At 41.3% G+C, this 17037-nt stretch overlaps 1 protein-coding gene across 1 annotated transcript in view; it reads left to right on the top strand.

Annotated features, from left to right (window-relative positions):
- The window catches only part of LOC308307102 (double-stranded RNA-specific editase B2-like), a gene marked incomplete at both ends in the record, with an annotated part of 332552 nt that overhangs the window by 278082 nt on the left and 37433 nt on the right, over nt 1-17037 (top strand). Inside the window, one exon of the mRNA XM_080752237.1 lies at nt 10463-10614. Coding sequence (XP_080608363.1) covers nt 10463-10614 — 152 coding nt within the window. The remainder of the gene's footprint in view (nt 1-10462; nt 10615-17037) is intronic.

The following is a 17037-nucleotide window of genomic DNA, read 5'->3' as shown; positions in this document are numbered from 1 at the left end:
TTGACCCCCATCATATTTTGGGGCTAAGGACCTCCATACAAGATTTGGGTTTTCAACATTTTTGAAAATAGCTGATATACAAGCTCACAGTGTGTAGAGCTTGTAGAGCTAACTGTCTACCTAACTCGATTTTACAGTTAGGCTAAAGGACAGCTTTTTTTTTTTTTTGCTTTTTTTTTACCATGATACATGTATCCTTCATAATTGATTCTGGATTCCATGAAAAAAAATGTATATTGTTAGAGAAAAGAAAATATTTACTTCTTTCTATCGTTTTAGTGATTTTAATTTTGATTTGCATGCTTGCCCCCAGGTTGGGGGCATGCATGCAAGTGGCTAAATATGTCTTTTTAGACACAATAAGCCCATTCCCAAGATGCACCGCAATCTTTCATGGGCAGATGTGACTTATGGGGGCTGGTGTAAATAGTAATAAAGAAATTGCCGGTACGCATGCCCCCACTGAAATCAAAATACTAAAATATCTAAAACAATAGAAAGCACTCATCTTTTCTTTTCTCTAATTACAATCTAAAATATGAACCCTTGTTGTAAAAAAACAAAGTTGTCCTAAGGTTTACAATTGGAAAAGACTAGTAAGGTTATAGGTTTAAGGGTTGGAGATGTGATTTCCCAATTTTATACTTACTCTTATACTTACTAGCAGGTCTACACACTTGTACAATACAGATCTTAATACAAACCTGATATTACCTGGCCTGATCCATCCGGAGTCTGCCTGCACTTTAGGATCTTGTAAATATCTGTGAGATTGACTCTTTATCCAGGTTGTATCATACCTGTATATGTTCTCCTTCTCCTCCTGTGTGTGTGTGTGTGTGTGTGTGTGTGTGTGTGTGTGTGTGTGTGTGTGTGTGTGTGTGTGTGTGTGTGTGTGTGTGTGTGTGTGTGTGTGTGTGTGTGTGTGTGTGTGTGCGCGCGTGTGTGTGCGTGTGTGTGTGTGGAGGTGGCTACGCTTCTTTAGCTTAATGAGAATACAGGTGGGAAGGAGGTTAATGTCACATACACCGCAACCTCATCATTGTCTTCCTCGTCCTTTCCCATGAGTGCAGATTATGCCAGTTGTGGCATTTTGTTTGGTCATTTGTGACTAGGTCTGGTACTTTGTTCCTTATGTCTGCATGCTCATTTTTCTTTTTTGTACAGATTATCCAAGTACAGAATCTAAGCTTTCATATGATGTATCATTTGTTGAAATAGGAGCTTATTTGAAGAAGTTATGGACATTTTAAACTTGTTGCACCATAAAGCCCAAAGTGCTTAAAAATCCATTTGAATGCCAGGAACATTTTCTCACCTCTGGGTAGCCAATAGTGGGTGTGACAATGGGAGGGACAATAGGTACTTGTCTACACCCCTAAATCACTCCCCCCAAGTCAAACCACCCCCACAGTGGTATAGCTGTCAACTTCAAATTTACTTTTATTTACTACAATTATTTAAAACTACTATTTAGTAGTAGACCTGTGGTAATATATTGTGCTATAGTGCTTGCAGCCATGTCAGAAATAGTGGCCAGTGGTCTTTTCTACCTCCTCCCCTCCTTATATGCTCATCCTGTCATTTTCTTCTTTTTGTAGTTTTTATTTTTCACTAAAATAGTGTATTACAAAAGTACCTTCATTTTATAATTAAGTAAAAGTATCAATACTGCAATGTAGAATCACTCTGTTACAAGTAAAAGTCCAGAATTAAAAATGTACTTGAGTAAAAGAGCAAAAGTATTGGTATCCAAATGTACTTAAAGTACCAAAAGTAAAAAATGTTTGAAAATAGCAGATCTACAAGCTCACAACCGTCGCACCGCAATGCGTTGTGAGCTTGTAGATCGGCTATTTTCAAATAGCCTTGGTATAACATAGGGCTAAAGTGGTTTATGTATGTTTTAAACTTAGTTATTGCTTTGTAGATTTTGATTTTAATAGTCCAGAACATACATTAACCACAAAGTCACAAAGTTCTATGGGGCACCAGTTTTCATCAGCCCACGTTGCTCTACGGGGATGGGATGCACGTGCGCAACACCGTAACTCGTGACCTATCGAAATTGGTCGCTGCCGGCTAACAGTTAGCCGGCAGCGACCAATTTCGATAGGTCACGAGTTACGGTGTCGCACAGTTAGCCGCTAACTGTGCGACTGTGCTATACATGTAACATCATCACTCATCAGTGTTTGTGTAACTTAAGTCAGAAGGATAATCTGACGGTTCTGACAGGCTTAACTGCCCGCGTTGTGAGCTTGTAGAAGAGCAACAACAACAATAGATGCCTGCGTTTGCCTGAAGCTAGCGCTAGCTAACGTTAGCCGTTAGCCACTGCTAACTGCGTGAAGCTAACGCTATTGTGTATCTCGCAGGTCAGCCACTAGTCTGTAGTATAACAAAGCCCCGCCGTTCTCGAACGCTTCTTGCCTTTTGTGAACATTATATCCAAAAAGTAAAGGTCCTATGCCGGTCTCTCATCTGTTTACTTCATAAGCGTGGAAGAAATTCGAATCAGCTTGTTGAAATAAAGTTTATATCGCTCATTTTGTCAGCCGGTCCTTTGTTTTTTACATGCTACCTCCCCTGGTCACGTGGTATAGACACAACGAATAATAGAGGGGAAAATAATGCACCGGCTGACAACATGAGCGATATAAACTCTTTATTTCAACACGCTGATTGGATTTTCTTCCACGCTTGAAAAGTAAACAGTTGAGAGAAGTGTATAGGACCTTTACTTTTTGGACAGAATGTTCACAAAAGGTAAGAAGCGTTCGTGAGCGGCGGGGCTCAATGTTTTACCACAGACGACAGGCTGAGTTGTGAGATACGCTGTATAGCGTTAGCTTCCCATTAGCGCCGACTGTTCCATTACGAGAAGACATCATCGCTGCGTCTCTGTGTGCCCGATAGTGACTCAGTCAGATCACGACGTATAAATCAAAAAATAAATCCTTCCAGAATACTGTCTTCTGCAAACCAATAACATTAGCGAGATGAAGTTAGTCACTGAGATGTGTTTACACACTAGAACCAGATGCACCACTGACACTGTATGGGCGGTGCTCAAAGCCTGAAATACGAGACAATGAGTTCTCAGAGCGCTATCTCTCCTCCCCCCAAAAACCACGTACAGATTCTTCCAAAAGCAGCCTATTTTAACAAATAAAACTAGCCATTGTAGTACCTTAAAACAACTATCTTTTGACACGAAACCCTTGTTATAAATTCGAACTTGTGTGAATTTGAAAAAAACGAAAAATACAAAAAACGACTTTGACTTCATTTTCTCACTTTTCTGCCGTTTTAAAACTGGCGACATTAGGACCGTTTCACCAGCCTGGGACACATTTCATTAAGACTTATCTCCCCTGCCATTAGCCATTTTGCTCTGCCGCGAAAGTCTCCCCGTCTGCCACCAGGCATTGTCTAAAGACAAAAAGTCAGTGCTGTGTATGCAAATATGACATTCAAGGAGCTCCACTTTCTAGCCGCTAATCTGATGAATCAGCCTTGCTGTTGAGTTTTCCCAGGGAGGCTCCGCGGCATAATAAAATGCTTAATGCTTATGCAATGGAAGCATTCGGGAGTCAAGGAATTAGTCATGGCTGTCCCCTGACACCGGTGGAGTTCTTGCTGAAAGTTGGGTGTGCACAGGAGACCACTGCATTACACAGATTAGGAGGCAGGTACAGTGGAAAAAATGCATACTGGGAGATGGGTATTACTGAACTCATTTCATGCAGATGCACGCGCGCACAAACGCACACACAAACATACCGTATGTTTAGCTGTGTTGACAGCCTACACATGGCTCCACATAGCTATGCTGGGGTTTTTCATTGAGCAGCTCAGAGAGTGAATATAGTGCATATCGTCGCTGTCGGGTTAGGTTTAACCTCGTATCTCCATTCTTCACATTTGTTTCTAAATGAATGCCATCTTCCTTGTCTTTTTCATGTTTTCTTTTCTCATAGATTAATGCTGTACTTCCACAGTGTCCAACAGTGTCACACAAAAGCAGCAGGAATAGCACATGAAGTCGCAAAATTGTAGAACGCCATTTTTTGCAAGTGACCACTGGAAGTGGTTGAGAATGTCAATGGGTTTTATAAATATTGAACCAGTGAAAAGCCTATTATGCAGGGCCGGACTTACCATTGGGCAAGGGTGGGCACGTGCCCGGGGGCCTCAGGGGGAGGGGGGGCCTCCGAAATAAATAAATAAAAATAAATAATAATAATAATAATAATTATGACATTTTAAAGTATTGTAATCCAAATAAAGTGATATTTGTGTTTAGTTACTGTACATTTCGTTTTATTATGGTAATAACATTTCTTCTTCTCTGCTGGCCGCACTGCATGTAGCTGCTCTGAAAGCTTAGTGCAGTCTAAAGCCCGCCCACTCTATGTATCCGGTACTTTCCACACACATAGGCTACACACATGCACACACACCCCACTTCTGTATCCGCTTTAGACCCTTCCAATGAGCCAATGAGGATACACAGTCAGATTATGCACGGGCCGGTCCGGAGGTGAGTTCATGGTGTGGTCAGGTGGACCGGAGGTGGAATTTTTGCGAGCGCATGAGGGCCTCTTTATTTCCCCTTGCCCAGGGGCCTCATGTCATATAAATCCGGGCCTGGGCCTATGACATAATACTAACTAGTAAGACACCTGAGGGTGGAATGCGACCTCAGGGTGACATGCGACCTCACCCTAAAGGGCGAGGTCGCGCCAATTCTTGACTCTCTGGCCAACCACAGCGTTTCTCTGACGATTCTAGTTGTTGTCATTCTGGGGGGAGTTTGTTCATGTTTTTGTGAGGGTACCAACCCTAGGAGACACGGGGAGAACATGCAAACTCCACACAGAAAGGCCCTATCGCCAACCCCACCTAGGGTGTGAGCGATAGGGCCTAAACATGGAGATGTGGAGAACACTATATATGGAGATAGTCCAGTCCATCATGTCATATGGGACTACCGTCATAGACAGTAGCCATTGTTAGGCCGGAGTCAAAGGCTGTCTGTCTGAATGTCTGTACAGGAAATGATGTCACATGACATACTTTTTATGCCCATATATGAGTCATTCTGTACCACATCTCCATGTTTAGGCCAAACAGGTTCTCTCCATTTCTCCATGTATAGGTCCAAATGCCCAACGTCGAGCTTGACAAGGAGGATACCACACATTGTACCTCATCCACCCTTTCTTCTCTCTCCTTTTGGTATCTTTATCCTCCTCCTCCTTTTTTCTTTTTTATTATTTTCTTTTTTTCACAGCCGCCCCCATATTTACTTTAGAAAATATATATTACATTCTAAGAACATTTCGAGTACCAGTTTGATACAAGAGCGAATAAGCGCTACACTTCTGGAATCCTGTGCGTCGACTTAAAGTCGGATCCAGGCCTAATAACTTTATCTAGCCGCCCCGTTGCCACCTCCTTGTTACATTTTCTTTTCTGAGACACATTGTACCTCATCCACCCTTTCTTCTCTCTCCTTTTGGTATCTTTATCCTCCTCCTCCTTTTTTTTTTTTTTATACTTCTCTTTTTTTGTCTTTCTTAGTCTTGTGTATCCTTCTCTTTTTTTAGTCTTTCGTGTAGCCGCCTCGTACAGGAAGTGATGTCACAACTCGCTGACATCACACTGACATCACTCCCTGTACAGAAGGAAGGTTACAGAAGGAAGGAAGGAAGGAAGGAAGGAAGGAAGGAAGGAAGGAAGGAAGGAAGGAAGGAAGGAAGGAAGGAAGGTCACTCAAGTGACAAGGTTTTTCAGGGTAAATGCGACCTTCAGTCGCAATAACTACATTGGATGCAATTGCATACTTATTTCCATTTCTTGAAAATTAAAGGTTTTGGACAAGGTTTCTTCCTGACAGCGAAGAATGTTGCACTGAAAGGGATTTTTTTTTTTTTTTTTAACTTTGTTTTTATTCAGTTTAGGCAACTTGTACAGAGTTATCAAAACATATTTTCACAACTGTTGTTTTTTCCTCTTTTTTTCTCTTTTTTTCTTTTTCAGCTGTACACCGAACATATATGAAAAAAATAAATAAAACAAAAGATCCATGGAACAAGGCAGTAAAAACAAAACAAACAAACAAAAAAGCACAGGTCCAGAAGCGTATCGATTTACATACAGTATATAAAATCAATCAGGGTGACAAACAGTACAGTAGAACATTGGGCAGCACAGTAGAATATTATGTGCACATATTATGATAGGGAAAAGGAGCCTATGTGGGAATGCATCGGAGGGCCTGGGGAAGGATAGAAATACAATATATGTCCGTTATTTAGGTGTGGGGGAACAAGAATGGTTTACTGTATTAAAATTGGTGCGGCCGGATTCCATCTTTTAATGAACAAATCCGATTGGAGTCTTAGAGTGTAAGTAATTTGTTCCACCCGATTCATTTCCCATACTCTGGTTTCAACCATCTAATTCTGAAAGGGATTTTGTAACGACACGTTTAATGTTTGAGATTCAAGTCCACAAACCGACACATGTGTGTGCAGTACATGAGTGCTAACAAGCTGAGCCATACGGACGTGTCTAGGCAGGCGCTGAGATCCTGAGTGTTCGTTCAACTGTGAGCGTGTGAAAATGGACCCATAAAGGTCTCCCAGTTCAGTTCACTTTTAATGTTACAGTGTAGTCTGTCATGTCCTCCTTGCCCTGGAAAGATGAAATCAGTGAGGGAATCGGCCCTAGTGCAGTGGATGGTTCTAATCTCATCAGCTCATACTAGCCTTTAATGTACCAATGAGCAAGGTTTTTCTGTTGTTGTTGTTTGGTTTTAACCCATAAATAAATTCTACTATGCTTGTGAGGACATTTGAGCCTCATAAATATACAGTAGTAATACAGGCATGCACGCACGCATGCACACATACTGTACACAGGTTTGTTTTTCAATGATAAATGTACATTTTAGGACATCGCTGAAAATAACTGCAATAGCTGAAAAATAGCATATACTGTAAGCGTCGTAGCGTGACACATTGTTAGCAGTGGTATAAAGTAGCTAAGTACATTTTCCGCTTTGAAACTCACAACACGGACCCAGTTACACCGGTGCGGGGAACACCCGGTGCGGTGGAGCTGCAGGTGACACAACGAGATGTGAGTAAAACTTTTAAAAGAGTTGGGACTCATAAGGCGGCCGGCCCTGACGGGATTGCCTCACGTGTCCTTAAGTTGTGTTTCGACCAGCTTTCGGGAGTCTTTACTGACATTTTTAATATGTCCCTGTCATTGTGTGTGGTACCGTTGTGTTTCAAGGAAACCATAATTGTACCCATAGCAAAGAAAAAACCTGTCGCCTGTCTTAATGATTATCGCCCTGTGGCTTTGACCTCTGTTCTTATGAAGTGTTTGGAAAAAATGGTTATATCACATATAACGCACATTATCCCTGCCAATACTGATCCATTACAGTTTGCATACTGTGCTAATAGATCAGTCGATGATGCTATTTCTCTCGCACTACACATTGCCTTGAAACATCTGGAGAAAAGGAACTCTTATGTCAGACTACTCTTCATAGATTATAGCTCTGCCTTTAACACGATTGTACCATCTAAGCTTGTGTTGAAACTCAGGGGTCTTGGTCTTGGCAGTAGTATCTGCAACTGGCTTTTTGACTTTTTGACAGGCAGGCCACAATCTGTACGAATAGGGAACAAGCATTCATCTAAGATATTGACCAGGACTGGAGCGCCCCAGGGCTGCTGCCTCAGTCCCTTGTTGTATAGTCTGTTCACCTATGATTGTGTTGCCAGGTGTGGCAATAATTCTATTCTCAAATTTGCAGATGACACCACGGTTATAGGACTAATATCCAACGATGATGAGAGGGCCTATAGGAGGGAAATTGAAGAGCTAACCCTATGGTGCCAGAATAACAATCTCTCTCTAAATGTTAGTAAAACAAAAGAGATCATCGTTGACTTTAGGAAGTCTAAAGTCAATCACAGTCCCTTAACCATAAATGGTTCACCTGTAGACATAGTGGACAGTTTCAAATTCCTGGGTGTTCACATAACAAACTCACTCACATGGTCTCAAAACAGCGAAGGTATCCTTATGAAAGCGCAGCAGCGATTGTACTTTCTGAGGCGCCTCAGGAGATTTGGCCTGAGCACCAAGGCTCTTGTTAATTTCTATCGCTGTACCATAGAAAGTGTTTTGACAGGATGCATCACAGTGTGGTTTGGTAACGTGACTGTTCAAGACAGTACACAGTTACAGAGAATTGTGAAGAGAGCTGCCAAAATCATTGCCACAGAATTACCACAGCTACACACAATCTATAACACACGCTGTAAGAAAAAGACAGAGAACATCTTAAAGGACAGCTGTCATCCCGCCCATTCCCTGTTCTATCTCCTCCCATCCAAAAAACGTTACCAGAGCATCAAATCTCACACCACCCGTTTCAGTAATAGTTTTTATGCTCAAGCAATCAGGATGCTTAACGAAGAGATGGAAGCGAGACGTAGGTAGTCATGTGCAATATACGCAGTTTTTAAACTGTACACTGTTACACTGTATGGTTGTTTTGTTGTTTTTGGGTTGTCCTGGGTGACCTGTTGTTGTCTTGTTTTTTTGTGTGTAATAAGGCTGAGAGTGCTCCTGGCACAAGCATTTCATTGTATGTCTATACCTGTATGGATATGCATTTGACTAATAAACCTGAACCTGATAAACCTGAACCTGAAGTACATTTACTTAAGTACTGTGCTTAAGTACAACTTTGAGGTAGGTGTACTTTACTTGAGTATTTCCAAATTCCAATACTTTTACTTCTACTTCACTACATCTCGGATCCAAATGTTGTACTTTTACTCCACTACATTTATTTGAAAACTTTAGTTACTAGTTACTTTGCAGATATACATTATAATGTAAAAAAAACATACATTAACCACTTTAGCCTTATTTTATCCCTTGGCTATTTGAATGTGACGCGTTGTGATCTTGTAGATCTGCTATTTTCAAACATTTTGTACTTTTACTTTTCTTACTTTAAGTACATTTTGATGCCAATACTTTCATACTTTTACTCAAGTACATTTTGAATTCTGGACTTTTACTTGTAAGGGTGCCCTCACACCAAAGTACCTGAGAGTGGAATCCGCGTTCCGCCAATGCATTTCAATGAGAGTGAAGCGGTTTCATGCCAGCAGAGGATTTCTGCAAAAAACGCTCCCTTCTCATTGAAATGCATTGGCGGAACGCGGATTCCACTCTCATAGGTATTTTGATGTGAGGGCACCCTAACGGAGTATTTCTACATTGCTGTATTGATAAAATAAATGTATAAAATGTGAGTACTTTTTACAACACTGATTGTGAGCTTGTATCTGCTGTGTGGCAATCTCAACTATAGGGTGCTGGGATGGCCAGAAACGACACTGACGCGCACGCACGCACGCACACACGCACGCACGCACGCACGCACACACACACGCGCGTGTACACACACACACACACACACACACACACACACACACACACACACACACACACACACACACACACACACACACCCACACACAGGCGCCTGAGTAATGTCCGGCAGCTCTGTGACAGGAGGAGAATGGAGCTGGGTCAGAGAGGCAGGGAGCAGGCCAGTGTTCATCTCCTCCTCCATCCATCCCTCACTTCATCATGGCTAAAAGAACGCCGCTCCCATTCCCCCCCGCCTCCTCCTCCTCCTCCTCTGTTGTGATGAATGCTGTTCACTTTCTCCTTCTCTTTCTCATCAGTTTCCACCTTACTACTACTGCTGCATGATGTTGTTTTTTCCGCCCCTCCCGAGTCCCTTCCAGGGCTGCAGCTATTGATTATTTTCTTAGCGATCCTTCTATCGATTAGATGGAGGTAGAGAAAGTTCTCTTTCATCGTTTGTTTTATTTACTATGCATCAACAAATCCACGTGAAAGAATTCAAATAAAACATTTTGGTGTGCGAAAGTAGCCGATCTACAGGCTATTTTTAAAGAAATTAGAAAGCAAAAAGTAATATTTTTTGGGGGGAAATCGGTTATCAATATATTTTTTTTAAATAAGGACATTGTCGTTGTCGGGTGAAAACCTTGTATGTCCAAAACCGTTCATTTTGTATTTATCATTTTAAAAACGATCTAAACTAGTGAAAACAGCCGATCTACAAGAACACAACGCCTTGCGGTGGTGCGAGGCGTTGTGTGCTTGTAGATCTGCTGTTTTCACTACCTTTGTGTGGCGGCCTTGTATGATGAAGCAGGGCTTTACTTTGTGAAAAATCTTACAAATTTGAAACTTGGAGATACGACGTGTCTGCCCGACAGTGACGATATAGTTCAATTAACTATTCCTTCCTTCCTTCTTCCCTTCTTTCCTTCCCTCCCTTCTTCCCCTCCTCCATCGCTCTCTTTCCCCTCAACAGTAAAAGGCCCGGGGACGGTGAGGAGTCGATATTCGTGCGGCACAAGGAGTGCGGCTACAGGTTGAGAGACAACGTTCGTTTCCACATGTACATCAGCACCTCGCCCTGCGGAGACGGCAGGCTCAACTCGCCCTACGAGATCACTGCCGACCGTAAGACACGATGGCCAAGCCTGTTCACGCTGTGGGGCGGAAACCTTGTAGGTTAAAAAAAAGAGAGATCCTGTGTTCCAATGGATCCAATGTACCGTTGTTTCCTGTTGAGATTGGCACGTTTCACCCAGTTTTTTGCTGACCTCACTCAGCAACGAAATAAACAGAAAATAAACAAAAAATGAAATAGAACAATTCACTGGAGGCAAGCAGTGATCACCCCATGATGTGCCCTGCAATGTAGTTTCAAATGCAATACATTGCAGGCGTTTTTTGAGTGTAAAAAAATAAGAAGACACGTGTGACATGTGTGATCTGGGCGGTTTGCCCCAGGAAATGTACCAAGCTCAATAGGGAACAACGGTAGTTATATCACACGCTATAAATAAAATCGAACCTTTTCATGGGTTCGGTATTTTTTTATATTTTAAACCCTAAAACACATTTAAGCACCTTTTCTTTCACTTTCAATTTATTTTTAAATAGTGAAAATAGCAGATCTACAAGCTCACAAAGCGTTCTCATCATACCGCGTTGTGAGCTTATAGATCGGATATTCTCGCAACCTTAGTGCGACACTCTAGCTTTCTGCCCGACAGCAATGTCTTGTTTTTTTGTAATGTCACTCAATTTGTTGTCGCTTTGCCACTCTCTTTCTTCTCTCTCTCTCTCTCTCTCCCTTTCTGTCGTTGTGTCGTCCTCCATCTAGAGCCTGAATTATGTTATTTACCAAGCAGTTTGCCTGTCATTTTTAGGCTCACGCAATCTGCCAGGGTTAGTATTATGTGATTAACTCTGCCTTTTTTAAAGGCAGGCTTATTAAAGGAAGGTTCTGGTCACCCTGACCTCAACGGAACCAACAAGGAGACTCTCAGAATAATCATGCTTTTGAGCAGTGCTCCTTGAAGGAGCAAATCATCTGGCTTTGTCCGGTCCCCAAAAGATGTCCGTGCTCTGAAGCGTGGCCTAGATATGGCCAAAATTGTACAAAATAATAGTTGCAATTATAGTGAAAATAGCTCCGCAAGCTCACAACGTGCTGAGACACATTGTACCTCATCCACCCTTTCTTCTCTCTCCTTTTGGTATCTTTATCCTCCTCCTCCTTTTTTTTCTTTTTTATTCTTCTCTTTTTTTGTCTTCCTTAGTCTTGTGTATCCTTCTCTTTTTTTAGTCTTTCGTGTAGCCGCCCCGTACAGGAAGTGATGTCACAACTCGCTGACATCACACTGACATCACTCCCTGTACAGAAGGAAGGTTACAGAAGGAAGGAAGGAAGGAAGGAAGGAAGGAAGGAAGGAAGGAAGGAAGGTCACTCAAGTGACAAGGTTTTTCAGGGTAAATCTGCTATTTGAAAATACTGGTCTTAAGTGGTTAATTCATAATAATAATTGGACGGTACATTTAAGTACAGTTTTGAGGTATTGTTACAATGCTGGAGTGCCTTTTTTTAAACTTTTACTGATACTCCACTACATCTCAGAGGCAAATTGCACTTTTTACTCCACTACAATATTTGAAAACTTTAGATACTAGTTACTTTGTGCTAGATTTAGATTATTATATTATTACAAACCATACATGAAGCACTTCACTTTAGCCCTTTATTCTGCATACTTCAACTATTTGAAAATAGCAGATCTCAAAGCTTACAATGTGTTGTGAAAAAAACTGCCATTTCTTTGGTTCTTTTACTCAAGTATATTTTGAATACCAGACTTTAACATAGTATTTCCGTATGGCAGTATTCACACTTATCAGTATCATTCTAAGTTCTTCTTCCACCACTGCATATCATCAGTGTCGGACGGTGACCTTGAAGGTCCAAAACTCTTAATTTTCAAAAAAGAAAAAGAAAAAAAAGATACCCTGTGTTCATTGGATCACATACTGTACTGTAGTAGAGTACAAGCTCTTGTTAATATTTCTCATTGGTCAAATATTGTAGACTTTGAACATTCAGTGGATTTTCTCTGGTTTTCTGAATAAAAATATAGCCTATATTAAAAAAAAGAAAAAATCCAAAAGTGAAATGATTTGATTGATTGAATATTGTATTAGTCACAATGAACAACATCACATGTACAGAAGTCACATTTAAGATGCAGCACGGCACGGGTACAGTTAGAACAACCTGCCCAACAGGAACATCCCCGATAAGGCCTTTTAAGGTCTTGTTTACGTCGCGAGGCGTTGTGAGCATGTAGATCTGCTATTTTCACAATGTTCGCCTCTTGCTTACTTAATATTTGACAGTTTGAAAGTCCTGTCGAATATTTGACTATTCGAATACTTGAGGTTGAATAATTCGAATACTAAAAATCACTATTCGTGAATGCCCTACTATACTACTATATGTTCAGCTCAGGGAAAAAGTGGGGGTGAGTGTAAGGTAAGAAGGGGGGGGGGGGGTGGGGGGGTCTCACTTCTCGCCTGTCTTATGAGAGAAGTGATGACTACCTTCGCCTCTGGCCTCCTGAAAGGTGAATTTTCAGGGCGGTTTTGAAGGAGGCCAGCGATTTACATGTTTTAAGGGAAATAGTCAAGGAATTCCACACTCAAGTGTGGAACTTGAGTGGCAGTGTTCTAAAAGGAGAATTTTCCCATATTTGTACTATGGGTTTGTACTATCAGATCTTTGTGTGCGCTCCCTCTAGTGTTGATTGGCCCCCTGTCTTTGATCACAATCCCTCAATCCTCCCCTCCCCTCTCTTTCTCCCCCAGTAGGGGCGGAGCAGAGGTGATGATTGACAGGCAAAATCCCTCAACAGTGACACCCAAAGGCACATTATTTCATAGCAACTGAAAAGGCCTTAGAACACAGAGAGAGAACAAAACTGCTGTGGCTCACAGGTGGAGTGGATTTTTCAGTTAAAACCTTTTAGTTTCAAAAGTTTTTTTATTTAAGCAAATTACATTAAGTCATAAATATACAAATGTATACATAAAAGAATGTAGTATACCTGCAACAACGCATGCTCTTTTTTTCTCTCTTTTTTCCATACAAAATCAAAAACAAATGTTATAATATGGAAAAACACACACAATAAAACAATTAACAGAAATACATTATATATACCGGTACAAACAATACAAAACATACAATCATGATTCTAAGAAGTATGACATGGAGAATAAGTAAATACAACATGGAGTGAATTTCCGTTAATTCTATAATTGTCTCTGAAAGTCCCATCCCATTCCCACCTGTCCCTACTCCACCATCATTGACACCCGACCATCCAAGTATAGCCTATGTTACTGATGCGAGGTGCTCTGTGAGAGGCGACCATACTTTATCAAAACAGTTCAAACCTTTATGCTTGTTCGAAGGACCACCATAAAGACTTTTATGTTTTGTAAAACAGCATGTCGAGACTTTTAGAGGAGCACCTCACCCATATCCAACCTTATCTTTATATCATTGGTGCTCACTGATGCTCATTTTAATATGGCCCTGTTTCTGTCTACTGGGTGTGTGTGTCTCAGAGGAGGGCTGAGGACAGTTCAGAAAGTGTTAAAGTGCCCCATTAACATCTTTCAAACCTGTCATCCCTATTTCGGGCATGTCGTAATAGGCGAACCATATAGAAAATAGCAGCTACAAAGGTGCAAAAAATATATACTTAGGCCTAGCCCTGCAAAAAAGAAAACGCAACCAGAAGACATTCACTGATTACATTATTAGCTGCTGCCTAAGTAATTCACATGTTAATTTCACGCACATTGCCAGTTGAAATTAGCTTGAAAGGCACGTGTTCAGTGATGCTGCATGTTAGGGGTGTAACAATACGTTTTAATAGCGATACGAAACGCATCACGATACATGGTTGACGATATGATACATGGACGATATTGGTTCATTCATGGCGATGCGATTCGATTCCATGATTTAAAATCGATGGAATCGAAAAGAAATCTATTAAATCTGTGTGATACGTGTCGAAAATGTATTATTATGGATATAAATAAGTAAACGCTGTGATTCTCTAGCAAATACATGGACATTATATTTCAACACATATGGACAAACCTGCACCTTGAGATTACACACATTTATCGATAGACCAAGAGTAGCTATATGGAATGGAAAGGTAATTAGACCCCGAAATTACTAAATACAAGGCACATACTTATTTTCCATACAATCCATTATTTTCACTGCAAAACGATTCGATACCGATTATCTGCATTGTAAAACGATACCATTTCAAAGCCAAAACGATACGGTATTTTGCTTTTGCAAACGATATAGTAGATCATTGCAAATTAAAATCGATTTTTCGATTCAGTTACTATATCATTAGACCCCTACTGCATGTCGTCACTGTCGGCCGTGTCGGGTGGAAACCTTGTATCTCCAAAACTGTTACTTTTCAGAAAATGGGTGAAAAAAAAGGAATTTGTGTTCCAATAGATCCAATGTAGTTATCATTTATTCACAAGCTCTTGTCAAATACTTTTCATTGGTTGGATATTCATAAAAAACCACAAGCGCCACTTACACTTCCAGCTAAAATAGCTGATCTACAAGCTTAGTTACAACGATGATATAGGGTAGTGGTTCTCAACCTGTGGGTCGGAACCCCCAGGGGGGTCCCCAAATTATTGTGTAGGGTCCCCAGATGATTAACTTAAAGTGCAAACACAGTTTTCTCACTCAACAGTAAACAAACCAACATAAAGTTTAAGTGTATAGAGGGTATCTGCACATTTCTAAAGTGACAATTTAACGACTTTTTAACACATCGGTTGCCCCTGGATTGCCCCATTTATCCCCTCTCGCTGCCCAGGCCCACCACCATTGTATTGAATCCGGCCCTGCTGCGTCAATGCATGTGTCATGACGTCACTTGGTCACATGAGCGCAGACAGGATGTTATTGTGTAACTTTCTGTATAGACCAGTGTTGATCATAGCTGTTCATTGCCGATCAAAATTTGGACATTTTGCCGCACCCCGCCACAGTTTTAGCCATAAAACAAACATCAGAGATAAAGGGCGTTAAAGATGGGGAAATGCATTGGAGTATACGGAGAAAAACGGACGCGCGATGCTCTCAGCATCGACTCGAAGCGACTAGCGGCTAATGGGCTACATCCAGGCGCAGCCCCAACCTAACGGTGAGATTTAAAGTTAACTCTCCCCACGCTTTGAACGATAACGCTCGCCCCATTTTTTACAGAAACTCGATGCCAATACGGCGCTCGTTCGGTTCGTTCGTCTGATGACTGTAAGCTGATGAGGGGTCGCGCGGCCGTTTACTGTAAACACATTTTCCGCTGTGATGGTGTAAAAAATCCATTATGCGTTAGATCAACGGAGAACAATTCACTTCCTTGTTGATTTCCTCTGGCCCGGAGGCTCTGTAGCCAGTGACTGCTCTGAATGTACGGCAACACATAGCAGGACAATTCACATTCATTCTCGCATGACGCCGCCCTCTGCTGCCTGGCAGACCAAAGTGCACTATTGCACAACCAAAAAAAAAATCAAAATAAAAATAAATGTCTGTCTGTCTATCTACTATAACGTCGCAAAGGTAAGCCGCTTTTTGATGGCGCCAGACCCAATAAATAAATAAATAATCTGGCAGTAGGAGAGTTAATACTGTAAATACAGTAAACACGTGAACGCGTCGTGGGCCTCCAGAGACATCAAAGAGATTGGCGTGTAGACACCTCGTGGGCATCCCATGAGTTAATACCTCTAAAATGACAAATTAAACATTGGCCAAATAGTCAGATATTAGAGGCAGAAATTTTGAAAATACCGATCTGCATGCTCAGAATGGCTTGCAACGCGAGGCATTGTTAGCATGTAGATCTGCTATTTTCACAATCAGGGTGGAGGGGTCCCCAGTTAAAATAGGATTATTTCGGGGGTCGCGGCCTGAAAAGGTTGAGAACCACTGCTGTAGCAAATACATGGACATTATATTTCAACACATATGGACGTAAATGAATGCCCTATATTGAATGAATGCCCTATATTATAGCGCATTCATTTACGAAGAAAAGCTTAAAAAGTTTAAATATGTAGATATGAGGTGTGTGCCCGACAGCGAGTATGACTGCCTCACCTTGACTTTTTTAGCAGCACTTTGCTGACTAGGTGACATTCTACTGCTTACCATGTAAATGAAATGTATACTCATTTAGGAGCTCACCTGGCACTTTTCTGCGTGACTTGAGGAGTTGAGAAATGTAGTCTTCCCTGGCAGTGAAACATAATGTGTATAAATATACAGTACATGTCACAGTGTTTTTGGACACAAGGTGGAGCAAGCGGTGCCTCCTTCCGGGGACGGGACTGCCCATAAGGTGAACTACAAAACGTGCGCTCCGGTCCCAATCTCACTGGTACCTCAAAAACACTGTAACATACAGTACCTATATACCAGTTGAGCAGAGTAATTTATTA

This window comes from Nannobrachium achirus (genome assembly GCF_963921795.1).
Source record: "Nannobrachium achirus genome assembly, chromosome: 21".
NCBI classification, from domain to species: Eukaryota; Metazoa; Chordata; class Actinopteri; order Myctophiformes; family Myctophidae; genus Nannobrachium; species Nannobrachium achirus.
Note: the sequence above shows the minus strand (reverse complement) of the source record. Positions and strands in the feature narration are given on the sequence as shown.